This window comes from Rhinatrema bivittatum, chromosome 11, assembly GCF_901001135.1.
Source record: "Rhinatrema bivittatum chromosome 11, aRhiBiv1.1, whole genome shotgun sequence".
NCBI lineage: Eukaryota > Metazoa > Chordata > Amphibia > Gymnophiona > Rhinatrematidae > Rhinatrema > Rhinatrema bivittatum.
Genome location: NC_042625.1, coordinates 3,098,659 through 3,126,460, shown reverse-complemented (window position 1 = coordinate 3,126,460; position 27,802 = coordinate 3,098,659). Strand labels below are relative to the sequence as shown.

The 27,802-nt window shown below is 42.1% G+C and overlaps 1 protein-coding gene across 4 annotated transcripts in view; it reads left to right on the top strand.

Moving 5' to 3' along the window:
• Positions 1-27,802, top strand: part of LOC115100538 (acyl-CoA dehydrogenase family member 11-like) — a 358,748-nt gene that overhangs the window by 201,132 nt on the left and 129,814 nt on the right. For 2 of the 4 annotated variants that reach the window (XM_029619049.1, XM_029619045.1), the window contains 2 exons: positions 5,988-6,087; positions 6,976-7,014. The exons of 1 other annotated variant lie outside the window; for it this stretch is intronic. In XM_029619049.1, coding sequence (XP_029474909.1) covers positions 5,988-6,087; positions 6,976-7,014 — 139 coding nt within the window. The remainder of the gene's footprint in view (positions 1-5,987; positions 6,088-6,975; positions 7,015-27,802) is intronic. One more of the 4 variants, XM_029619047.1, reaches the window with a different exon arrangement.

Here is a 27,802-nt window from a genome sequence, read left to right as displayed (position 1 = left end):
AAATCCTGTGCTCCACTGAGAATTAGATCTGAAATTGCTCCCTCTCTCATCTGTTCCTGAACCAATTGCTCCATAAAGCCTAGTTCATAGCCCATTGCTCTAACCACTAGGCTGCTACTCCACAACAGACTTAAAATCTATTTCAATAAAAACTTCAACTACCCTCCTCCAGGCTAGGCAGGTTGAGATAAACAGACACAAATATTTGAGGTAATATCACAACCCTTAGCTAGGGAATCCCCACTTGTGTGACTGATTTTGTTTCTGCATGTCCACAGAGAAAATGAAGATGCTTACATGTAGCAGGTATTCTCTGTAGACAGCAAAACAAACAGCCAGACAGTATTTCCTGCCTCTCTGTATAGTTGAAGCTAGCTTGAGAAAAAGACTGAGGTGCTTATGTGGCGACTCAGGTTCAGGAAGTTCTTTGCATGCTCAGTTAAAATTTTATACCATGAGCTATGAGAGAATTATTGTTAAACACAGTGCTGTCAGATGCTGTAAACCTACTTGTGTGGCTGTTTTTCTGCTGTCTATGGAGAATACTTGCTACAGGTAAGCATCTTCATTTTTCTCCCAGGACAAGCAGGATGGTAGTCCTCACATGTAGGTGATGTCATTGGACGGAGACCTGTCATGGAAAACTTTTCTGTCAAAGTTTCTAGAACTTTTGACTGGCACACTGAGCATGCCCAACATGCCATGATCCTTGCAGTTACAGGGGTCTCCCTTCAGTCTCTTTTTTTTCCGTGCTGCAGTTGCCTCGTGGTTAGGAGCTCTGTGAGAATTTCTCACACAATTTTCCTCATGGAAAAAATGTATATTTACTTCAAAAAAGATTCCCTCATAGGGGTCTCCCATTGTGATAGTGTTTTCCCATCATTCGGTGAGTAACTTCACTATTCCCGGTCGGTTCCCGCTCCCACCTTTTTCGGTGCTTGCAGGCCATCGACCATTTTTGGGCCGCAACCTCTTCCATTATGGCACTAGGTTTCCGAAAATGTCCAGAGTGCCCCCAAACCATGTCGATTACCGACCCACATGATGTCTGTGTGCTGTGCTGTGCTTCGGGTCATCACACGACGTGTCTCACTGCCCAAGTTGTGCCCAGATGACTCCGAAGGGTAGGCGGGTTCGCCTCAGCAAGATGGAGACTCTGATCAAAATCAAGTTGACTCCATCGACTTCCACCCAATCGTCACCGGCAGGAGCATCGAAGAAGTTAGTCATAAAACCTCGCCGGGAGCACCAGGGCAGCGGTGACCATCCGTTACAGACTCCATTTAAGACATCCACATCATCTACCTCGATGCTGGGGAAAGACCGGACCGAGCACCGAGAGAAACACCGGCACAGACACGAGTCAACTCCCGTTGCAGACATCAACCCCGCATCGGCCTCGATGGCTATCGCGCCGCTTGCGAAGAACATAAGAACATAAGAAAATGCCATACTGGGTCAGACCAAGGGTCCATCAAGCCCAGCATCCTGTTTCCAACAGTGGCCAATCCAGGCCATAAGAACCTGGCAAGTACCCAAAAACTAAGTCTATTCCATGTAACCATTGCTAATGGCAGTGGCTATTCTCTAAGTGAACTTAATAGCAGGTAATGGACTTCTCCTCCAAGAGCTTATCCAATCCTTTTTTAAACACAGCTATACTTACTGCACGAACCACATTCTCTGGCAACAAATTCCAGAGTTTAATTGTGCGTTGAGTAAAAAAGAACTTTCTCCAATTAGTTTTAAATGTGCCCCATGCTAACTTCATGGAGTGTCCCCTAGTCTTTCTACTATCCGAAAGAGTAAATAACCGATTCACATCTACCCGTTCTAGACCTCTCATGATTTTAAACACCTCTATCATATCCCCCCTCAGTCGTCTCCTCTCCAAGCTGAAAAGTCCCAACCTCTTTAGTCTTTCCTCATAGGGGAGTTGTTCCATTCCCCTTATCATTTTGGTAGCCCTTCTCTGTACCTTCTCCATCGCAATTATATCTTTTTTGAGATGCGGCGACCAGAATTGTACATAGTATTCAAGGTGCGGTCTCACCATGGAGCGATACAGAGGCATTATGACATTTTCCGTTTTATTCATCATTCCTTTTCTAATAATTCCCAACATTCTGTTTGCTTTTTTGACTGCCGCAGCACACTGCACCAATGATTTCAATGTGTTATCTACTATGACACCTAGATCTCTTTCTTGGGTTGTAGCACCTAATATGGAACCCAACATTGTGTAATTATAGCATGGGTTATTTTTCCCTATATGCATCACCTTGCACTTATCTACATTAAATTTCATCTGCCATTTGGATGCCCAATTTTCCAGTCTCACAAGGTCTTCCTGCAATTTATCACAATCTGCTTGTGATTTAACTACTCTGAACAATTTTGTGTCATCTGCAAATTTGATTATCTCACTCGTCGTATTTCTTTCCAGATCATATATAAATATATTGAACAGTAAGGGTCCCAATACAGATCCCTGAAGCACTCCACTGTCCACTCCCTTCCACTGAGAAAATTGCCCATTTAATCCTACTCTCTGTTTCCTGTCTTTTAGCCAGTTTGCAATCCAGGAAAGGACATCGCCACCTATCCCATGACTTTTTACTTTTCCTAGAAGCCTCTCATGAGGAACTTTGTCAAACGCCTTCTGAAAATCCAAGTATACTATATGTACCGGTTCACCTTTATCCACATGTTTATTAACTCCTTCAAAAAAGTGAAGCAGATTTGTGAGGCAAGACTTGCCCTGGGTAAAGCCATGCTGACTTTGTTGCATTAAACCATTTGTTTCTATATGTTCTGTGATTTTGATGTTTAGAACACTTTCCACTATTTTTCCTGGCACTGAAGTCAGGCTAACCGGTCTGTAGTTTCCCGGATCGCCCCTGGAGCCCTTTTTAAATATTGGGGTTACATTTGCTATCCTCCAGTCTTCAGGTACAATAGATGATTTTAATGATAAGTTACAAATTTTTACTAATAGGTCTGAAATTTCATTTTTTTAGTTCCTTCAGAACTCTGGGGTGTATACCATCCGGTCCAGGTGATTTACTTACTCTTCAGTTTGTCAATCAGGCCTACCACATCTTCTAGGTTCACCGTGATTTGATTCAGTCCATCTGAATCATTACCCATGAAAACCTTCTCCATTACGGGTACCTCCCCAACATCCTCTTCAGTAAACACCGAAGCAAAGAAATCATTTAATCTTTCCGCGATGGCCTTATCTTCTCTAAGTGCCCCTTTAACCCCTCGATCATCTAAGGGTCCAACTGACTCCCTCACAGGCTTTCTGCTTCGGAAATATTTTAAAAAGTTTTTACTGTGAGTTTTTGCCTCTACAGCCAACTTCTTTTCAAATTCTCTCTTAGCCTGTCTTATCAATGTCTTACATTTAACTTGCCAATGTTTATGCTTTATCCTATTTTCTTCTGTTGGATCCTTCTTCCAATTTTTGAATGAAGATCTTTTGGCTAAAATAGCTTCTTTCACCTCCCCTTTTAACCATGCCGGTAATCGTTTTGCCTTCTTTCCACTTTTCTTAATGTGTGGAATACATCTGGACTGTGCTTCTAGAATGGTATTTTTTAAGAATGACCACGCCTCTTGGACATTTTTTACTTTTGTAGCTGCTCCTTTCAGTTTTTTTCTAACAATTTTTCTCATTTTCTCAAAGTTTCCCTTTTGAAAGTTTAGCACGAGAGCCTTGGATTTGCACACTGTTCCTTTTCCAGTCATTAAATCAAATACGTTATGCTCTATATGCGTTCAAGGACTGCCTTTCACAAAATACTGTACTCATACAGACAACACAGTTGCAATGTGGTACTTGAACCAGCAGGGCGGCACAGACTCTTATCTTCTCTGCCAAGAAGCCGCACAGATCTGGGCCTGGGCCCTTGCACACTGCATGTATCTACGTGCCACTTATCTGGCAGGCATGCAGAACGTGGTAGCAGATCGCCTCAGCCAACTGTTCCATCCCCATGAGTGGTCTCTGGATCCTGTAGTAACAACCAGAATCTTCCAATGCTGGGGTCAACCAACAATAGACCTCTTTGTGATTCAATTCAGATGCAAAGTGGACAGATTTTGCTCCCTGCACCGGCAACAAAAGAAGTTAGCCATGGACGCCTTTGCTCGCCCCTGGATCACAGGCCTCCTATACACGTATCCCCCGATACCACTGATAGCCAAAACTCTCGTGAAGCTGCAACAGGACAAAGGGTCAATGATTCACATAGCCCCGTATTGGCCTTGCCAAGTATGGTTTCCCATGCTTCTTGACCTCTATCAGAGAACCCATTTGCCTGGGCACAGCACCCAATCTCATAACTCAGAACCAAGGCATGTTATGCCATCCGAACCTTCAGACCCTATTCCTCACAGCCTGGATGTTGAAAGCTTGATCCTCCATCCGCTCAGCCTTTCAACTGATGTCTCTCAAGTGCTTGTAGCCTCACAAAAGCCTTCCACATGAAAATCCTATCGTTCTAAGTGGAAAAGATTCACCACGTGGTGCACGCATAAAGGTATCGATCCCTTTTCCTGCCCCATGCCATCTCTATTAGACTATCTCTGGCACCTTTCAGACTCTGGTCTCCAGACTTCTTTGGTGAGGGTACACCTGAGTGCTATCTCAGCGTACCACAAAGGAGTTGGGGATGCCCCAGTAACAGCGCAACCCCTTGTGAGTAGATTTATGAGGGGCCTACTACAACTCAAGCCTCCTCTACGGCCACCAGTCACTGAACGGGACCTAAATGTAGTACTTATAAGGCTCATGCACTCCCCGTTTGAGCCTTTGCACTCCTGTGATGTTAAATTTATTACATGGAAAGTTCTCTTCCTAGTAGCCATTACATCTGCTCGAAGGGTTAGTGAGTTACAAGCACTTGTCACATACTCACCCTATACAAGGTTCCTACATATTCACCCTAAATTCCTTCTCAAGGTGGTTACTGACTTCCACTTGAATCAGTCTATAGTCTTGCCCACCTTTTCCCCAAAACCTCACTCCCACCAGGACGAGAGAGTTTCACACACCTTGGATTGTAAATGTGCACTTGCATTTTACCAAGACAGTACTGCAGTCCACAGAAAATCCATCCAACTTTGTTTCTTTTGACAAAAACAGCCCAGGAGTTGCAGTGGGCAAACAAACTCTCTTCAACTCGCTAGAAGACTGTATTGAATTCTGCTGTGAAAAGACAGGCCTTCCTCTCCAGCGACGAGTGAAGGCGCACTCAGTAAGAGCCATGGAAACCTCAGTAGCACACTATTGTTCAGTACCAATTGCTGACATCTGCAAAGCTGCAACATGGAGCTGTCTTCACACATTTGCAGCACATTACTGCCTAGACAAGGAAGGACGTCAAGACTCTGCATTTGGCCAATCCGTCTTGAAGAACTTATTTCCAGTATAATCCCAACTCCTTCTACATCCAATCTGCTGTGATTTTCAGGCTGCCTCATTTTTCTCAACAGTACACCAGTTGTTGTGCCTGTTACACAAGTTGTACGCTGTTGGTCCACACAAATATGAGTCAGCCTGTAGCTTGCTAATCACCACATGTGAGGACTACCATCCTGCTTGTCCTGGGAGAAAGCAGAGTTGCTTACCTGTAACAGGTGTTCTCCCACGAAAGCAGGATGTAGTCCTCACGAAACCCACCCGCCACCCCGAAACATTTTATTTTATTTTTTCGCTCGCACCTTTTCCTACAAACAAGATTGAAGGGAGACCCCTGTGGCTGCAGGGATCATGGCATGCTCAGTGTGCCAGTCAAAAGTTCTAGAAACTTTGACAGAAAAGTTTTCCGTGACAGGGCTCCATTCAGTGATGTCACCCACATGTGAGGACTACATCCTGCTGTCCTGGGAGATCACCTGTTACAGGTAAGCAACTCTGCTTTCTTGCATACCAGCACCTTTCATTACTGAATGGAAATGTATGTGGCTTTAATCCATAGAGTGATTAATTTGGCAAGAGATTATGCAAGCAAGCGCTTTGCATTTGGAAAGTTTATCAAGGATCATCCGTTGCACATGCAGACAATGGCCCGCATGGAGGTAAGAACTCCCTATTAGTAAACAATAAGTAGAATGAGTATTAGAATTCCCAGAATGAGCAGTTAAACAGAGGTAGGGGTTTCCCTCGCTAACTTATATGGTATGGTTAGTTTGAAGATCAGGACTCTAAATGCTGTAATATGAGGAAGAATTCTCTTTGCCAGAGCTGACCTGAATAAAGCAGTATAAGGTTTTCCTCTTTATCCTGCTAACCAGTCCAAATGTGTGAGTTACATTCCCTATAAACAGATAGAGACTGACATCAGCAAGCCTGTTCTCTCCCCATATAGGGTCCCATGCTTACCTCAGCCTGCCAGTATTCACTGTCTGTTAGCAGATGGTAAGCAAGTGCCCCATGCTGAGAGCTGGAACCAGGCCTAGAAAAGGCTCTTGGACTAGGCTTCTCCTGGGGTGGCAATTCTCTTGAACTGGTCAAGCATAGCCTGAGTAAGGGGGCTACTCTTGAGCTAATCTCCAGTTTCCTAGCATGTAGACAGATGGACTCAGGACCAGTGGGTAATGAACCTCTGCCAGCAGATGGAGATGGAGCAAACTGACGTCACAGTAGATATATATATACTCCTGCAATAACAGCGTGACAGTATTCTCTGTCTCCAGCAGATGGTGGATGTGCATCTCCCTGCTGGAGATTGCTTCAGATTTTAGAAGGAGAATTTTATAAAGAAAAGATGAAAGCCCCGCTCTCCTGTGGTAATAATAAATGGTCCCTCCCCCAGCTGAGAATTCCTGAGGTGATTTTCGTGGTCCCTCAGATGTGTGCTTTGGTCTGGAAGCTGTTTTTTTTTACCTGGCATGGACTTAGTTATTGTACAGCTTAAAGGCAGCAAGCCGAGCACGGTGGTGATGGCAGATGTCCTCTCCCCCCAGAGACGGTCTCTGAACTCAGCCGGGAAGGGCCGAGCTCAGGTAAGTTTTCTTTTTTTTTTTAAAGTTCTGAGTAGAGGGGTTGTGTAGAAATTTCTCTGTGCTCGGTGCACCATTCCGACGTTTGTTCCTGCTCCCGTTGGACTTAAGGAAACTGGGCAACCTGGTGGGTTGAGCAGCCCGGGTGGGCTAGGCCCCACTGTTAGGCTTTTTCCTGTGCACCGCATGGTAGGTGCAGTGGCGTTTTTGCACGCTTTTCTGCGTATTCGGCTGCCGTCTACAAGATCGTCTGGGTGCACAGTATGTCCAGTTGTGCATACAAATTCTGCGCCCAGATTTTTTGGGGCGCGCTACCTGTGCACGTATTCTGAAACTCATCAGTTGTGCACCCAGTTTTGGTGCGGTTTAGGTGTGCTTAGTTTTTACGGCACATAGACTTGGGGCACCTAACTTTTGTGTGCGGAAATTTTGTGCGCTTACATTTTTTCAACGTGAATCTGCTGGACGCACATCTCCAGTCGCCTATTAAGCATTCTGATGAACTAATAGTGCTGGTGACCAAGAAACCTAAGTGCCTTTCTCTCTGCTGCCTGTCATATTCAGGCATCTCAGCCTGGAGTGCCTTCTAACATGTCAGCGCTGCTTAAAGGAAGAATTATCTTCCTCTGATTTTGCTAAGTCTGGTTCTTCCAGCCTGATGACGGCCTGGTTAAGCACTTGTCTAGAGGGAATGCCTGACCTTGGAACTCCTTGACTGGTTCCTCCGCAGGGGATGGTGGCTCAGTGGGCGCTTGTCTGTGCAGTCTCTAAGCGGATGGAGGAAAGAGTGGTCTTAAAGGGTGTGCATGATAGGAGGAATGAGGCCATCCTTAAGCAAGCATTTGAAGCAGTGGCAGTGACATTGCAGATAGCTTCCTGTTGGGCCCTGGTGGCTCTCTCTTGTCTGCTTCTCTCTCAGGATGTTGATGATTCTGGAATGAATTCCAGAGCAGTTATGGAACCTGCCGCTGCCTTTTGAGCAGATGCGGGTTATGATTTGGTCCATACCTCAGCTAGAGGAGTGGCTTCAGTAATAGTGGCCAGGCATCTATTATGGCTGCATAATTGGTAGACCAACGCAACCTCCAAAGCTAATCTTACGAAATTGGTTTTTAAAGGCTCAATCTTGTTTGAGAGCGAGTTGGAGAAACTGACCAGTAATTGGGGTGAATCCCCGGTTCTGCAGTTGCCAAAGGATAAGAAGCAGTTGCAGTTTCCCTTTGGTATGAGGGGTCGTCTCAAGGGTTCCAAGCGGGTTCGTCCCCACAGATGGTCGACCTTTTAGAGTACTCTGCCTTTTAGCAAGTCTCAGTCCTTTTGTCCCAGACAGCCCAAGCGAGGTATGGGCTCGGGTTAGCGGATCCTCCCAAATCTTACAATGAATGCTTGCTGACCCACCCTCATGAACAAGAGATAGGGAGTCGCCTCTCTCTTTTATCAGAGGTGATTCGAGATCTCATTTGATCAATGGGTCCTGGAGGTGATATAAGGAGATGCGCTGGATTTTCGCAGTGTTCCTCGGGACGTATTACCTTGCCACTCCCCACAGAAGAAGCAGACAGTGGGATCTACACTGTCAAGGCTCCTCACTCTGATGGCTGTGGTTCCAGTGCCTACATCTCAAGAATGTACAGGGCGATATGCCTTGATTTCAAATAGATCTGAGGAGACGGAGAGAAGCCCAAGGCAACTGCGAGGTAAGGTTTGGTTTTCGCTGCTGGGAATCTTGGCTGGAGCCGGGCAGGAAGCTGCCCACCCTTCAGTGAAGTCGTAGTTAGCTGTTCTATGTAGCAGGTTGTAGTAGACTTTTCCTTAATTGAAGTTAGAACACTCTGAGGTATTGGGGAGGAAAGCAGAGTAAGGAAGGGGTTATTGTTTTTCATAGCATAAAATTAAAGTTACAGCTAATAGGATTCTTTCAATTGTGTCTGCCAGATTTAACAAGAGGAATGTTTCCTGTCTAAAATAATGGATTGCATAGTGTTCTTCAAAGTATCAGTTGTAAAACAAAATATATAGGCAGTCACAGGGTGCTATGTTAAATCGGAAGGGATTTCTGCCCACCTGCTGGCGTTTTTTCTGTTAATGTGAAGTACTTGTCTAGTTCTGTAGGTCCTCCTCCAAAGCGCAGCTATTTTTAGTGTAACTGAGTATAAAAAAGGTTTGTATAAGTTCTTTGAGAAGTCCATACATTATTTATTTATTTATTTAAAAATTTTGCTATACCATCGTTAAGTTAAATACCATCACAACGGTTTACAGAAGGGCACGATAAAGAGAAATATGGGTGGTATAGATTACAAATTACTCGTGTGCCATCATAGTATGGTAACAATTTAAAATAATAAACTAGGTGTGTAAATTAAACCTGATTGTTAGGAACAAATTAGGCAGTTTGATTTTAACATTAATATGCTTATGTAGGTTACTAAAAACTTCTAGCTTGGTGCATCCTTATCGCTCAACTATTTTTCTCCTTTTCTTTATCTTTATAAAATGCTTGTTTAAAAAGCCAGGTTTTCAGATTAGTTTTAAGAACATAAGAACATAAGAAATTGCCATGCTGGGTCAGACCAAGGGTCCATCAAGCCCAGCATCCTGTTTCCAACAGAGGCCAAACCAGGCCACAAGAACCTGGCAATTATCCATACACTAAGAAGATCCCATGCTACTGATGCAATTAATAGCAGTGGCTATTCCCTAAGTAAACTTATCTAAATTTGTGTCCTACATTTTCTTTTTCCTCCTCTGTTTCCCTAGAACCCTTCCACTCACTACTCCATCTCTCCTATGAATATTCTCTAACATTTCTCTGGTGCGATTATTTCCATTTATGCTATGTCCTTTTATGCCTAACTCTACATGCTCTCTCATCATATAGCTGATGTGTAGATTGGATTCTACTATCACCCTTTTCCCACTTTTGCTATTTGCCAAAATGTAACTTTTTGACAAAAATGTAACTTGTTACCTGTTAACCATCTTTAATATGCGTTTCTCGAATGTGTTTTGTGTATTAAGTTGTTTATACTGTAAACCGGAGTGAAGGCTGCCTGCTATACTTTAGTATAAAAAAAGAATCTAAATAAAAAAATAAATAATGGACTTCTCCTCCAAGAACTTATCCAAGGTTTTTTTGAACCCAGCTACACTAACTGCATTAACCACATCCTCTGGCAACAAATTCCAGGGCTTTATTTTTCGTTGAGTGAAAAAGAATTTTCTACGATTAGTCTTAAATGTGCTACTTGCTAACTTCATGGAGTGCCCCCTAGTCCTTCTATTATTCGAAAGTGTAAATAACTGAGTCACATCAACTCGTTCAAGACCTCTCATGATCTTAAAGACCTCTATCATATCCCCCTTCAGCTGTCTTCTCCAAGCTGCACAGCCCTAACCTCTTCAGCCTTTCCTCATAGGGGAGCTGTTCCATCCCCTTTATCATTTTGGTTGCCCTTCTCTATTGCAACTATATCTTTTTTGAGATGCGATGAGGGTTTAATCTCACTCAAAAGCTGCTTCAAGTCCACTGAAGAGAGACACAAACTAATCTAAATCATTTGTATCTTCATCTAAAAGGCAAACCTAACCCCCTCCCTACTCCACTCTTGAATATCCTCACCCTGCATGCTATTATGCAGAAGATGTATTGGCATTATTTTTTCAAGATAAAATACATTTAGGACATCAATTTGACGCAACTTAAGAATTTTTATAATAGAGATAATATTTCAAGACAAGACTGCACTTATTGCTTTTTTTTGTGCTTACCTACAGCACATAGTTATATTTCACAATTATCAAACTAGGACATTAAAAATTAGTTTATGCTTGAAAAGTTCTTTTCTTGGTTTTTATTATTTTTAAGTTTCATTTTGTTATTAGTGTAAAATGCATTTTTTTGTCATTCTGGTAATCGACAAGAGAGCTGAACTATTTTAAAATAACTTTGCATCAGAACCTTCTCTCTGCTTGTGGTGTATAGCACTACATTTTATTGTTATACACAAGGGACAGCTTGTGGTGTATAGCACTACATTTTATTGTTATACACAAGGGACAGTTCAACTTTCTGAGCTGGTAAAACTGAAGTCTCTCTTAATCAAAGTGAAGAAAAAAAAAAAAAAAAAAAGTTACAAACCAAACCAGTGCAGGACCAAAACACAAAGTCTGAAAGGAGAGAAGGGTGTGGCTATTCAGAACAGGAAAGATGTCAGAGATAAAAGCACAGAAGAGATAGGACTGGGGAGAAGGAGCTCAAAATAGAGTTAGCAGAGAAGAAGGGGGAAATGGCACTGATAGCAGCTCCTGGGATCAGAGGAGCAGAGCAAAGGGGGGAGCAGAAAGTGAAGTCAGGGGGCTAAAAAGAAGGGAGAAGTATTCTGGAGAACAGAGCAAGTGAAGATGATGGCATAGAGGATAAACCATCCAAGGGTTTACAGGACGACGGGCAAACATGAGAAAATATAAGGAGATGAAGCATCAATGACTTCCAAGAATACATTCAAAGGAAGGTTTAGGAGGAGATCTTCCTTCTGAGCTTTTCTTATTCAATAATTGAGGAGAACAGATGCTGAAGTTCCTGTAGCCCTGCTTTTGCATACTAAAAGATCTGAAACAGTAACAGCTGCTTCTACAAGGAGGAGGGTGTGAATGCAAGCAGGCAAGGCAGTGATGCGGGAAAAAAGGCATTTTAGATTTCCCCATAGAAAGATCAAGAAAATTATTTCCAAACACTGACTTTACACCACTGCGGCTCCTAAATCATCCAGCGTGCACAATAATTCACACTGTAAAAATGAAGTGGTATTGCATAATGTGTTCCTTTAGGCACCGTGTCTTCCTTGCTCAGTGCTGAAGCCAAATACAATTTTTGCTGATTAAAATACCGCAGTACCAGACTTGCTAAGGAAAATTAAGCTATTCTCTACACATTACCATCACACCACCATTAATTAAAGGGACAAGGTCTTGTCATAAATGGGAAGCAGAGACTTTAAAAATCACTAAACAGTTAACTATGATGCAGCAGAAGCAAAGACAAATAACAGGATGCAACAGGATTGGCCTACCCGAGTCAGGACCCGCTGGCCTGTTTTAGAGGCTCAGTTGCTTGCCCTTCCTGGTGCACCATAATGAAGACCCAAAACGTTTTCATTAACATTTGTAAAAACAGTCAAAAGGTTAAAAGAAACACAAGGTGTAACTAAATAGAAAAGATGAGAAAAATAACTACAGCAATGACTGACGAAATAAGCACTTTATATCTACTAATAAAATAAAGTATAAGTAGGATCAGTAGAGAGATGTAAAATAAAATGTGATGAAGAACATGGCGATGACAATATACCTGGAGAATTTTGCAGAACATAGGCAAGGAATGAGCAGAGTCTCTCACAAATCTGATATATAATCCCAGGAGAACTCAAGACGACTTATTGGGAATATTTGTATCCAAGTTTCAAAAATCAACAGAGCCCTGTAGTGCAAAGGCCACAGGACAATACATTCACTTGGTACATGATGGCAAAACAATCCATCAGTTGCTCCATGCAGGTTATCCCCAAGCAGAAAAATTAAGTTCCATATTGCATATATCTAAGATCGGGGTGGAAAAACCACCAGCCTGCCTGAGAATGGGCACCTGGCACTGGCTTAGAGCAAGGAGAAGCCACCACAGCCAGTGCCCCCTAAATGAAGGCAGCCGCAGAGCTACTGCAGGCCCAGGACTGAAAGGGCTCCCCAGGCAACGCCCATACAGGAATTCCTGCACATGCTTAGTAGACCAAAAAAAGATCTAAGAGCTTAGAGAGAAGGGAGGAGTAGCCTAGTGGTTAAAGCAGAGAGCTATGAACCAGGGAAGTCAGGGTTCAAGTTTGACTACCACTCCTTGTGACCTTGGATAAGTCACTTCTCTCTCCACTGCCTCAGGTACAAGCTTACAGGCCAATGCAGTAATCTAGCACCACTTATCACCCAAATCAATGTTTTAAACTCTCAATGTAGTACGCTAATGCTATACAAAGGCATTAGGAGTTTAAAAAATTGCATTGAGTGTAAGATCTGTGTCAGCACAGGTCAAAAGCACATTTTAACTCAGAAAAGTGGGGTGGGGTGTGGTGTGGTGGGGGCCCATCAGTGCCACTGCCACATAGCCAGATAAGGTTTATAATTATCCAGGGAAATGGCAGTGAAGTGGAAAACACTTGTTTAAATTTTAGGTGCTGGCACAGCAAGGCTGGAAGCTTAACTCCCATTTTCTGACCCAGACTTAAGTTTCCAGTGCTGGACAGTGTGCATTTGGTCGGCACAGCTCTCTTACAGGCCGATACAGAATGGTGCACTCAGCTGAGCGCGCCGTTTAGCCCCCGTGTTTTACACACGCTATTATTACCCCTTATATGGAAAACACGCTGCCAATCCCCCCCGAAACTAATAGCGCTCATCACATGCAAATGCATGTTGATGAGCCTATTAGTTATCCCCGCGGGATACTGAAAGTAACGCCTGCCTTCACTGACAACACTGGGAAAGTGTACAGAAAAATAGAAAAAACTGCTTTTCTGTACACCTCTGATTTAATATCATGGTGATATTAAGTCGGAGGTCCTAAATTAAAAGCTGTCTGCCGGCCCACCAGTTGGAAAACGGACGCTCGATTTTGCCGGCGTCCGTTTTCTGAACCCGTGGCTGTTAGCCTTATTTCGAGTGGCATGGTATTCCAGAGTACAGGACCAGCCAGTGACAGTGCTCTTTCCCTTACTTGTGTGAGATGTGCTGATTTGACAGAGGGGACAGTTAGTAGAGCTTTATTTGCAGATCTCAGGTTTTTGTGGTACATGCACGCGCAGTGCTGTGTTAAGCCAGTTGGCTTTATCATCGTGGATTAGTTTATGGATTATACAAAGTGCTTTATATTGTATTCTTTGTTCAATTGGAAGCCAGTGGAGTTCAGCAAGTGTTCCTGTAATGTGGTCACTCTTTTTTTTGCCTGTCAAAACCTTGGCAGTGGAATTTTGCAATATATGCAGAGGCCGAATTGTAGATTGAGGTAGTCCTAACAACAGGGAGTTACAATAATCTGTGCTAGCGAATATCATTGCTTGTAGAACTGTGCGAAAATTGTTAATCGTTAATAGAGGTTTTAGTCTTCTTAGGATCATTAGTTTTGCATAACCTTCTTTTATTTTCTGTGAGATGTTTCATGTTTAGCTCAGGGTCAATTATTACTCCTAGATCCCTAACTTTTGTTGCTAACTCGGTGGTTTGAATATTTTTGATTGTGAATGTTGGTTGTGTGTGGTGAGTGTTTTTACGTTCAAGATGTAAGAATTCGGTTTTGTCAATGTTTATAACCAATTCCATCTGGTTTAGGAGCTGTTTGATTATTTCTAGGTACATATTGGCTAGTTTCATTGTTTCTTCAATGGTGTTTGGAATGGGTAACAGTAATTGTATATCATCTGCGTAAATGTAATGTAAGATTCCCAGTCCTGCTAGTAAGTGACATACTGGGAGGAGATAGATGCTAAAGAGTGTTGCAGATAGGGCTGATCCCTGTGGGACACCAGTTAGCAGTTTGACTTTGTCTGAAAGTGCATTTTTGATTTGTACCTGAAAACATCTATTGTTTAGGTATGACTCTAACCATTTTAGTGTTTTGTTAGTGAGTCCTATTTCTTTCAGTCTATTGATTAGAATTCTGTGATTTACAATGTCAAATGCTGCAGAGAGATCTAATAGAACCAGAATGTAGTGTGTTCCTGTATCGAATCCTCTTAAGATATTGTTTGATAGAGCTAATAGCAATGTTTCTGTACTGTAGTGTTTGCGGAATCCATGTTGTGCTGGATATAGGATGTTGTTATTTTCAAGGAGGTTAGATAGTTGTTTTTGAACTGATTTTTCAATTAGTTTGGCTATTAGGGGTAAGTTGGAGACTGGTCTGTAGTTGCTAAGATTTAAGGGTTCAAGGTTCTTTTTCTTAATAATTGGCTTGATTATGGCTCCTTTCAAGGTATCCGGCATTACCCCTTCGTCTAGTGAGAGGTTGATGATTTTAGTTAAGGTTGGGGTTATTGTGTCAGCTATTTTTTTAAGTTCTGTAATGGGTATGGTGTCGCTTTTGTGGGTAGCAGGGTTTAATTGCCTAATCATTTTTTCTACTTCAGGGTGTGATACCTCCTCAAATTCAGCCCAGATACTGACGTCTCTAGTGGGCATCCTAATCTCTTGTTTTGTAGTTACAGGGATATTTTTCCTTAAATTCTCAATTTTGTCTTTAAAGAATTGGGCTACATCATTGCATTGATTTTCTTGTAGGGTTAGATGATTGATAGTGTTGTCACATGTTAGGTTGTTTACTATATTAAATAGGGTTCTGGCATTGTTTGCAAATTTTTCTATTTTTGAGCTGTAGTATTTTTTTTTTTTGGTGTCTAAGATTGTTTTTTGTATTATGCTAGTTGTTTTCTGTACTTAGATTCTCAGTTGATTTGTTATTTTTCCATTCTTTTTCTTTATTTCTAAGTATCCGTTTTACTTCTTTGATTTGTTCACTGTACCATGGATTGTTTGATTTTGGTTCTTTAATGCGGGCAGTTTGTAGAGGATTTAGTTTGTTAGCTAAAGAAGTTATTCTGTTTAGCCAGTCAGTTGTAGCGTTGTGGCTATCTACGTAGTTATTATGTGTTAATTCTTTGGATAGTTTGTCTTTAAGAATTTCAGTGTTATAAGGGGGGGGAGGGGCGGTATGAGAATTCGGCTGGTTCCATGTTCTGTTTTTTTATGGGTCCTTTGTGCTTTATCTGGGAGTTAATGAGGAAGTGGTCTGAACATGGGATTTGTGTGTAAATTATAAAGGCAGTTACAGAAATCCACTTATCCTTGACATAAACTGCTTTGAATCTATCTACCCCTTGGGATTCTGCCAGGTACTTGTGACCTGGATTGACCCCTGTTGGACACAGGATACTGGGCTTGATGGACCTTTTGGTCTGACCTGGTATGGTAAATCTTATGTACTTTTGTTGTGCCCAAGAAGAGAGGGCTCCTTTCGTCCCATCCTGGATTTCAAAGGAGTCAACTGTCATTTGCGGAAGACTAATTTTCACATGGAAACTTTACGCTCAGTGATAATAGCCATGCAGTCGGGGAATTTGACCTCCCTGGATCTGTCCAAGGCCTACCTCCATATTGCCATCTGATTGGAGCACAAACATTTTCTGCATTTCACAGTGTTGGGGTGCCATTATCAGTTTCGGGTGCTGCCTTTTGGTCTGGCCACCACTCCCAGAACTTTTTCCAAGGTTATGGTGGTGGTGGCGGCAGAGTTGAGAGAGGATGGAATCCTAGTACACAAGTATTTGGACGACTGACTGGTTCGAGCCAAGTCTCTGGAAGAGAGCCACATGGTGACCCACAAGATGATCTCCTTGTTGCAGGTGCTCGGTGGTGGCGAACCTAGCCAAGAGCAGTCTTCAGCCATCTCAGTCGGAGTATTTGGGTGTTCGATTCAACATGAGGCAAGACAAAGTTCGGATTCAGAAGTTTGCCGCAGGTGCGTCTTTTAGTAAACACTGTATGCCCGACAGGGTGGTCCTATCTGCAGGTACTCAGTTTGATGGCGGCAATCCTGGAACTGGTGCCATGGGTGAGAATGCATATGCATAATCTTCAGCGTTCCCTGCTCTCTTGTTGGAACAGACAGTTTCAGGACTATGTGGTTCGGCTCCATTTGCCAATGGAAATCTGCTCTCACCTTCAGTGGTGATTGCAGGAGGATCATCTGAGAAAGGACTTTCCCTACATTGCCAGACTGGTTGATACAACAGATGCGAGTCTCCAGGGTTGGGGAGCTCACTGTCAGAAACTAACTGCACAAGGACGCTGGAATACAGAAGAGTCTCTCTGGAGCATCAATTGCTTGGAAATCTGGGCAGTCTGTTTGGTGTGTTTGCAGTTTGGTGACAGGCTGCAGGGTCAAGCAGTCCGAGTAATGTTGGACAACGCAACAGTGGCTTACATCAATCAGCAGGGAGGAACCAAGAATCAGCAGGTAGCACAGGAAATAGACCAACTTATACAATGGGCGGAATGACATCTCCAGGTGATCTCGGCCTCTCACTTTGCAGGAAAGAGCCAACCTTCTCAGCAGGGAGACTCTGGATCCAGGATAATGGTTATTGTCGGACGAGGCATTCAGCTGATAGTAGATTGCTGGGGCCGTCTGTTCCTAGACGTGCTGTCAAATTCTTGTAATGCGAAGGTTCCTCGATTCTTCAGTCGCAGGTGAGACCCAGAGTATTGATGCTCTTGTGCAGGTCTGGCCGGAAAACAAGCTGCTGTATGCCTTTCCCCTGTGGCCCATGTTGGGCAGGATAGTTTGCAGGATCAAAGGCCACAGGGGAGATAGTGCTCCTGGTGGCACCAGATTGGCCCATAAGACCATGGTATGCAGACTTGTGCAGACTCCTGCTAGAAACTGCTTCCTTCATCTTCCACCTCACAAGAATATGTTGCAGCAGGGACCTGCCCTTCACAAAAATCCAACTTTGTTTTGTCATACAGTATGGCCCTTGAGAGGGATTGCTTGTTGAGGCATGGATATTCTTCTGCGGTGATTGCCACCTTGCTCGAGCTGAAATGTTCTCCACTTTCTTAGCCTATGTGCAGGTTTGGCAAGTATTTGAGGCTTGGTGTGAGGATTGATGTATTCTTCCTCATTCAGTTAAGATCCTGCTCATTTTGGAATTTTTGCAGGATGGGTTAAATAAGGGGCTGGCCCTTAATTCTTTGAAGGAACAGGTTGCGGCTCTTATCTGTTTCAGGGGCCAGGTGAATGGTGAATCCTTATTTATTTATTTAAAGTCTTTTCTATACCATCGCTAAGTTATATACCATCGCAACGGTTTACAAGTAGGAACATAAGTAAGTTTGGAGTAAGCGTACTATAGTACATTCTAACAGGTGCCATTAAGTTTCGGTTACGTTAAATCATAATAATATGTACAAATGTTTAGTGATGTAGGTTCTGGCCAGGTGTACCTAGAAGGTACTTTTACAGGTAAAAAAAAATCACATTTACTGTGTTATATTATTACATTCATTGTGTACTCAATTTGTTAAAATATTGTAATGCACATTTATGAGAATAGTGCTGTGTGCCGGTGCTCTTCTGTTTATTCCAGTGTATTTTCTATTCTCCAGTCTCTTTATAAAAGGCTTGTTTAAAAAGCCATGTCTTTAGACTTCTCTTGAATGTTTTGGGGTCTCTCTGTAATCTGGTCTCCAAAGGCATTGTGTTCCAGAGTATGGGTCCTGCTAAAGACAATGCCCTTTCTCTTACCTGGGTTAGTCTCGCTGTCTTGACTGAGGGAATGGTTAAGAGAGTTTTGTTTGCTGAACGAAGGTTCCTGTGTGGTACTTGTACCCGTAGTGCAGTGTTTAGCCAGTCCGTTTTTACATCATGTATTAGTTTATGTATGGTGCATAGTGCTTTGTATTTTATTCTTTGTTCTATGGGTAGCCAGTGAAGTTCGGCCAGAGTTTGTTATATGGTCTCTTCTTCTTTTTCCAGTTAGTATTCTCGCTGCTGTGTTTTGTAGAGTTTGAAGTTGTCTTATTGTTGTATTTGGGAGTCCTAGAAAAAGTGCATTACAGTAATCGGTACTGGCAAAAACTAGTGCCTGAAGCACTGTTCTGAAATCTGCAGGAGTTAGTAACGGTTTAAGTTTTCTGAGGATCATGAATTTAGCATAGCCTTCTTTTACTTTTAGCGATATGTGTTGTTTTAGATTAATTTCGGGGACCATTATTATTCCAAGGTTCCTTACTTTTTCCGCTAGTTTTATTTTCTGGTTGTTTTTGAGTATAATTGGGGTTTGAATGATTTCAATATTTTTTCTTTCTAAGTGTAGAAATTCCGTTTTTTCAATATTGATCACTAGTTCCATTCAGTTTAATAGTTGTTTTATGATGTTTAGGTACATGTTAGCTAGGTTTAATGTTTTTTCTATTGTGTCGTCGATTGGTAGAATTAATTGAATATCATCTGCATAGATGTAATGTATGATTCCAAAGCATGTATATGTTAAAAAGGGTTGCAGACAAGGCTGATCCCTGTGGTATACCTGTTTCAAGATTGAATTTGTCTGATAGTGTGGTGTTGATCTGAACTTGAAAGAACCTATTTTTTTAGATATGAGCTGAACCAGTTTGTTTCATTATGTAGTCCAATCTCTTCTAGTCTTTTTAGTAGAATTTTATGGTTTATTGTGTCAAAGGCTGCTGATAAGTCTAACATTAATAGAATGTATTGTTTTCCACTATCAAAACCTCTTAGGATGTTGTCTGTAAAGTGAGAGGAGTAGTGTCTCGGTACTGTAGAGTTTGCGAAATCCATGTTGTGACGGATATAGTAAGTTATTGTTATCAAGGTGTTCCGCTAGTTGTTTCTGTACCGTTTTTTTCTATTAATTTGGCTAACAAGGGTAGATTTGAGACTGGACGGTAGTTGTTTAGGATCAGGGGGGTCACAGTTTTTTTTTCTTTATGATTGGTTTTATAATTGCTCCTTTTAGTATATCTGGGATTGTTCCTTCTTTTACGGATAGGTTTATAATATTAGCTAAGGTTGGGGAGACTGTGTTGGCTGCTTTTAATATGTCAAATGTTGGTATTGTGTCAATTTTGTGTGGAGCCGGGTTTAGATTTTTTTAGTATGGATTCTACTTCTAGCTCTGATATTTCAGTGAATGAGGACCATTGAGTAACATCTCTTTTTTGCAATTTAATTTCTTGTTTGGTGTTTGGAAGTTTGGATCTTAAGTTTGTAATTTTGTCGCTGAAGAATTTAGCTATTTTGTTGCATTTTGATTCTGGTAGACTTAGGGGTGATTCTTGTTTGTCTTTGGTGAGATTTACTACTATGGAGAATAAGGTTCTTGGGTTGTTAGCGAACTTCTCAATTTTGTTGCTGAAGTATTCTTTTTTAACGGTCAGGATTAAATTTTTGTAAAAGGCTAGATGTTTTCTGAATTTGGTTAGGGTTTCGATTGTTTTGAGCTTTCTCCATTTTTTCTATATTTTCCTGAGTGTTCTTTCTTGCATCTTTTACTTTTTCATTGTGCCAGGGATTAACTTGTTTCGCTTCTTTTTTACACATTACTTTGGGGTTTATTTCATCTGCTATCCTTTTGGTTGAGTCGAACCATGTTTCCATTGCGGAGCTGCAGCTATTGTAGTCAATATTTGTGAGTTTTTCCTCTAGTTTGTCTTTTAGTTTTTCAATATTATAGGATGGACGGTACTTGAATTCTATCGGTTTATGATTTAGTTTCGTTTGTGGTTTAAGGAATTTAACGTTGGAATGAATCAGGAAATGGTCTGACCAAGGTATTTGAGTGTAGTTTGTTTTAACATGTTCCAAACATTTGTGTTTGATGAAGGTGAGATCGAGAGTGTGTCCCACTTTGTGTGTTGAGTTGTCTGTTATTAATGAGAAACCTAATGCTGTCATAGTGCCTAACAGTGTCTGGCATGTATCAGTTAACGGGTGGATGTCCATGTGAAGATTAAAGTCGCCTAGCACTATGGAGGTTTAGATATGTTTAAGTGTAAGAAACTCGATTAGTGGTAAGTATTTAATTCAAGGAGAGTAGGTGGACAGTAAATGAGGCATATTTGTATGTTAGTATCAAAGATGGCGATTTCATGATTTGTAGGGGGAGTTATTGGGATTAATTTACATTTAAAGGTTTTTTCAATAATTAATAAGAGCCCACCTCCTCGCTTATTTATTCTGGGTACTGAGAAAACTTCATAATTTCTATGTGCTATTTGATTTTTTAGAACTACATCTGATTTTTTTTTAGCCATGATTCAGTTATTGTAATTAAGTTTGGTTTATTGTCATACAAGCCGTTAAGCCCGTCACAACGGGCTACATTACATTTTTGTTTTCGGTCCATTTTCGAAAACAGCACCCTCCTACACTTTTTCTCCCTCATTCCCCCTTCCCCTCAGTCACTCACCCCCTTCCCACCCCTCAGTCTTACTCACTCTCTGTCTCCCACTGCCTCCTTCCCCTCACTCTCACCTCCCTCCCCTTCCCTCAGTCACTCCCACCTCTCTCCCCTTCCCTCAGTCACTCCCCACCCTGTCTCAATCCCATCTCCCTCAGCCCTCCTCCACTCCCTTTTTCTCTGCTCCACAACTTCTTACCCTTCCACTTACTCATATCCCTGTCTCTCACCTCTCCCTCATTCTCCCTCTCCCCTCACTCTTCCCCACCCCCTCAGTCCCTCCCTCTCCCCTCACTCTTCCCCACCCCCCTCAGTCCCTTCCCCTCCCTCCCTCCCACTCAGTCCCTCCCCCTCCCTCAGTCTCTCCCCCTCCCTCAATCCCTCCCTCTCACTCAGTCCCTCCCTCCCCCTCCCTCAGTCCCTCCCCCTCCCTCTCACTCACTCCCTGTCCCTCCCTCTCTCTCCTCCCTCCCTCGCTACTGGCCGCCGCTCCTCGTCGTCGTCGTTCGCTGCCGCCGCAGCCGCTCAACGCCGCCGCTGCCACCACCCGCCGCCGCTGCCACCTGCCGCCACTCGACGCCGCCATGTTTTTGTTTTTTTTTTAACGCTGGCTAAGACCGACGTCCTTGCCCGCACATGCGCAGTAGAGCTGTGCTCTACTGCGCATTTGCGGGCCGTCGGTCATGGCCCATTTATAAGGTAGATAGCAGGTCTGTGAAGATTGGGAATTTTTTGGCTACTGATTGTGCATTTACTAGGAAGAATGCTAACATTAACATGTTGTTTATGGTGGGTTTATTTGAGTTGTTAGTCCTTTTTATCTGTAAAGGTTGCTATGAGAGTTTTCTTTTGACTCTTTTATTGTATGTTTATTTCTGTTAAGTGAAAAGTTTTTTCCCTATTTACCTTTGTTTAGGTAGACTGTGATTTGTTGTTTCGCTGATACTTCTCTTTCTTTGTCCATGTTCCAAGTTGATTGGCTTTGTCTCGTGTAGTATATGGTTGTTCTCTCAGTCTTGGTTGCTCTGGGGTGTACGAAGGGGTGTACAAAGGGGCATGCCCCTTTGTTGCGCCCCTTCGGTATGCGACACTGGCGCACAGCGGCACAAGCGTCCTTCCTTCAATTTAAACCCCCCTCTTGGCACGCTTTTTGTCTTCTGTGATGTCATCAGCGTCAGCCAAAGGGGAGGAGCGTGGCTGGTCTTCCGGGTTCGTCGGGGCATCGTGGGACAGTGTCTGTAGCAGAGAGAAAAACAATAAAGGAGGAGAGAGAAAACACAGGAAACTGGTGAGACAGGGAGCACAAGGGAGGGGAGGGTACAGAGAGCAGAGAAAATCAAGGAGGGAGGGAGAGCAGAAAATAAACGGGAGCCTTAGATGTCTTGCTCAGGCAGGTCAGCTGTGCCGGTCACATCCTCTTATCTTCTCATCCTGATGTGGCCCATTTCTTGAAGGGAGCGAAACATCTTCATCCTCCCTTGCAGTTAATGGTTCCCTTGTGGAGTCTTAACCTAGTGTTGGATTTCTTGGTGGACCCTACGATTCAACCGCTGCGTAGCCTTTCCTTGCAGTTATTGACCTTGAAAACAGTGTTTCCGGTGGTGATATGTTGTGTGCATCGGATTTCTGAGCATGAGACCTTGTCTTGCTGGGAGCCTTTCCTTTTGGTGACTCCAGGAGCGATACATCTGTGTACTCTTACCTCATTTATTTATTTATTTATTTATTTATTTATTTGCTTGCTTGCTTGCTTTTATATACTGACATTCGATCGAGATATCACATCGGTTTACATATAACTGAACAAATAAGGCAAGATCTGCTTATTTTACATTGTAACATGGTAACTTGTATAAAAGAAAAAGAGAAACATTTATATTCTAACATTGCAACTTGGGAAGATAAGTTATAGATTATGATCTAAATAGTCTTAGAGTGGTTAACTGGGGGTGGAGTCTTTCAGGGAAAGCTTTTAATACGTGGCTAAGGGGGGAGGGGGAGGAGGGAGAAGTTTTTAATACGTGGCTAAGGGGGGAGAGGGGGTGGGAAAGAATGATTAAATGCGGGGGGGCTGTAGGGTGAGTTTCACTGGGTAGGTGACAGAGGTTAGGGGTTTCATTTTCGAGTATCTGGCGGGAAGGCTTTTCTGAAGAGCCAGGTTTTGAGTTGTTTTTTGAATACTTGAGTGGAAGGTTCATTTCTGAGTAGGGGCGGGAGGGAGTTACAAAGTGTGGGGCCAGCCACAGATATGGTTCGTTTGTGAGTAGAGGTGAGGTGCGCTGTTTTGGAGTTGGGAACGGTGAGGAGGCCAGTGTCTGAGGACCTGAGGTTTCTTTGTGTGGAGTATGGGAGTATGGCAGTGTTTAACCAGTTCATCTCGCTGTTGTTTATTTTTTTGTGGATGAGGGTGAGGGTTTTGTATTGAAATCTTTGGCTGATGGGGAAGCCAGTGAAGTTCTTTTAGTGTGGGTGTGATGTGGTTGCATTTTTTTATATTTGTGATGGACCTGGCGGTGGCGTTTTGTAGTACTTGAAGAGGTCTGATGGTGGTTTCGGGGAGGCCAAGGAGTATATTATTACAGTAGTCTAGTTTTGAAAAGATTGTAGGACTGTTCGAAAGTCCTGAGCGTGAAGAAGGGGTTTGAGCTTTTTTAGTGTTTGCCTAAAGTGGTCTCGGATTTTCACTTGAATCAGTCCATTTCCCTGTACGTACCCGGATCAGTCCAAACAGTGGGTTGAGCCTCCTTTCCAGCAGGTGGAGACAGACTAAAACTTGAAGGATGCCCTATATCAGGACAGAGCCTATCCTCTAACCCAGAGCTTTCCAAACTTTTCATGTTGGTGACACACTTTTTAGACAAACATAATTTCGGGACACAGTAATTGTCTACTAGTAAACCAGAGGTTAAAGGTTAAACGAACGAAACATATTTCGACAATTTATGTATGTTTCCTTAAATATATACATAAATAAAATGTTTCACGACACAACCTATCTCATGAAAACCTTAAATTTATATTAAAAATATATATTCCAAGATTCATGTTATTGTTATAATTTATGAGAAACAATAATAAAACAAATTGTCTGTCCCCCACACACTCATCTCTCTCCTCCCCCCAGCACGTCTGGCCCCCCACACACTCATCTCTCTCCTCCCCCCAGCACGTCTGGCCCCCACACACTCATATCTCTCCCCCTCAAGCACATGTCTGTCCCCCCAGCACGTTTGCCCCCCACTCACTCATCTCTCTCCCCCCAGCACATGTCTGGCCCCCACACTCATGTACCTCGTCTTTTTGATTGTTGCCAGTTAAGTGCTTCACTCCCTTCCATGATCACCAGACACTGTTGCTTGCAGTCAGTACTCCTCATGGCCAGGCCTCATCGGCAGCAGCAGCCAATGCAAGGATGGCTGGGCTCGTTCCACCCACCAAGCCCCCCAAAAAACCGCGATTGACAGCAAAAATCACCCAATAATAAGCAACCCATAAACTGAAAAAAAAAAGTGTACCTGAGGCAATGGAGGGTAAAGTGACTTGCCCAAGGTCACAAGGTGCGACTGCAGGACTTGAACCCTGGTCTCCTGGTTCATAGTCCACTGCTCTAACCACTAGGCTATTCCTCCTCCCTTATGTGTTGAGATCTTGGAGATCTCAACGCATATTGATGTTATAACAGTGAGCAAAGATTTAAGAACATACATAAGAACATAAGAAATTGCCATGCTGGGTCAGACCAAGGGACCATCAAGCCCAGCATCCTGTTTCCAACAGAGGCCAAAACCAGGCCACAAGAACCTGGCAATTACCCAAACACTAAGAAGAACCCATGCAACTGATGCAATTAATAGCAGTGGCTATTCCCTAAGTATAATTGATTAATAGCCATTAATGGACTTGCTTTTTTGACTGCTGCAGCACACTGAGCCGACTATTTTAAAGTATTATCCACTATGATGCCTAGATCTTTTTCCTGGGTGGTAGCTCCTAATATCCCCCCTCAGCTGTCTCTTCTCCATCTTTCATCAACATCACCTAAGGCTCGCGAACTAGAGCGATGGCAGGCATCCATTGCCATCTAAATGGAAGCACCTATTAAGCATTTATTTATTTATTTTTATTTAAAAAATTTTATATACCGTTTTATAAAAGAGATTTTTGTCAAAACGGTTTACATAATGGAAATAAAATTAATCAAAGAAAGTCAAATTAAAAATAAGTTAAAATATACAAAAATTAGTCAATAGCTAAGAAATTAGCTTAAAAAATAAATCAAATTAATTACTTAAAAACAAAGTAATAAAAATATGTTGCCATGGATTTCATGTCAGGGGAAGGAAGGAAAGGAGGGGGGGGAGGGGGGGCTATGAAAAAATGGAATGTAGCTAGTAGGAGGAGAGTATGGGAATGGTAAAGGGAAAGGAATGACATGAATCTGGTAAATATGGAAATAGATGGATGAGCATTAAACTTGTTCTTGAGTGGATGTTTGAAATGCGAGTTGAAACAAATGTGTTTTGAGTGATTTTTTGAAATGAGACGGATTTGATATAGATCGGAGTGGGTTTGGGAGTGAATTCCAAAGGATGGGACCGGCTACTGAGAAAGCTCTCTTTCTGGTGACGTCTAATCTGGCTTGTTTAGGTGAGGGAATGTCTAAAAGATTTTGGGTAAGTGATCTTAAGTGTCTTGTTGGTTTGTAAATCCGTAGTAATGAGCAGAGCCAGGTGGAAGTTGGGTTATGGATTAGGCTATGAATAGTGGAAAGAATTTTATATTTTATCCTGAATTTTATGGGGAGCCAATGTAAAGATTGAAGAATAGGAGTGATATGATGATGTAAAGGTGTTCTTGTTAGAATTCGGGCTGCACTGTTTTGAATTAATTGAAGGGGGTATACTGAAGAGTCTGGTAGTCCTAGGTAAAGAGCATTACAATAATCGAGACCGGAGAAGACTAGGGATTGAAGAATAGTTCGATAGTCACGATAGAATAGCAGTGGTCGAAGATGTTTTAGGAGCCGTAGTTTGTAAAATGACTTTTTGGTAATTGAAGAGATATGTTGCTTCATGGAAAGATCAGAGTTTATGAGTATACCTAGGTTTGTAGCTTGACGTGTTATGGGTATGGTGGTATTGTTTATTGATAAGTGTGATGGTGGACCTATTGAAGTATCTGAAATTGACGATAAATGTATAATTTCAGTTTTTGAGGAGTTTAGTTTTAACCGGTTATGAGAAAACCAGGAGTTTATGGTGGATAGATAGAGGGAAACCAGGGATAATGTTGCTGACCAAGATGTTTTATAAGGGACATAGAACTGAATATCATCTGCATAAATTTTGAATTGGAGATTGAGTGAGGATAAGATGTTGCAAAGCGGTAAGAGATATATATTGAACAGAATAGGGGATAAAGATGAACCTTGGGGAACACCGGAATTGATAATGTAGAGAGAGGATGAGTGATGATTATAATTAACTTGTTGGGGGCGATCTGAGAGGAATGATGAGAACCAATTCAAAACTGTTCCTGTAATACCTATTGATTTTAAACCTGAAATGAGAATTTGATGGTCCACTGTATCAAAAGTAGATGAAATGTCTAAAAAAACTATAATGTAGTCCGTGTATGAATCAAAAGCGCGAAAAAAAGTGTCGAAAGAAGATAGTAAGAGTGTTTCTGTGGAATGTCCTTTTCTGAATCCATGTTGGTTGATATGTAGAATATTGTGTTCTGTGAGAAAATCAGTTAATTGATATAGTACTGCAGATTCTATAAGTTTCGCTAAAGAAGTAAGAGAGGCAATTGGTCTATAATTGTTGAGATCTGATATTTCTTTGGCTTTTGATTTTTGGATAGGTAATATGGAAGTCTTTTTCAAGGTGTGGGGGAATTCTCCAGTTTCTAGGGATTGATTAACCAAAAGACTGAGAAAGAAGCAAGCCTCTTGTTTGAGGGCTTTAAAGAAGGTTCCAGAGCAGGGGTTATAGGGGGAATTAGAGGGTTTTTGCTTGCTAATGATATTAAGAATGGTACTTTCTTGTACAGTAGAGAATTGTGACCAGATATGGTTAGGGTCGGCCTTTCCCTGTGTAGGGTGGGGCAACTTGGAAAATTCCTTTGAGATGTTTGAAACCTTTGTTTCAAAGTGTTTTGCTATTTTATTGCAGAAGTTGGTATCAGAGTCTAAAATGTTTTCAGTGTATGGAGTGGTAAGAGATTTTACTATATTGAACAATGTATTAGGGTTACCATTGGCTTTAGAGATGATATTTGCGTAGTAAACTTTTTTTGCTAGGCTTATTTCTTTATTATAGCGACGTAATGTACAACGATATGCATTTTTAGCTTCAGTAGTTCTTATGGTTCGCCACTTTCTCTCTAATTTCCTAAGAAGAGTTTTAATAGTGTGTAGGGATTTTGTGTACCAAGGAGCAGTGGGTTTCTTTCTATTGTTACATTTTATTAACTTAAGTGGGGCTATGATATCTAGGGTATTAGTGATGGCGGTATTCCAGGATATTACTGTGTCATTTATATTGGAGGATAAAGCAGTGGGTAAATTTGGAGAAACTGTTTCTAAAAAGGTGTCAGTAGAGATGAATTTCCTTTTATATATTGTCGGCTGTTTTTTTATAGGAGTGTTTTTATGGTTATTGATCTGAAATGAGAAATGGATTCTATAATGATCTGACCAGGGTATGGGAATAGCTGTGATGTCATTCCAGTTGGGAAAATGGGAGGAAGGGTTAAAAAATACT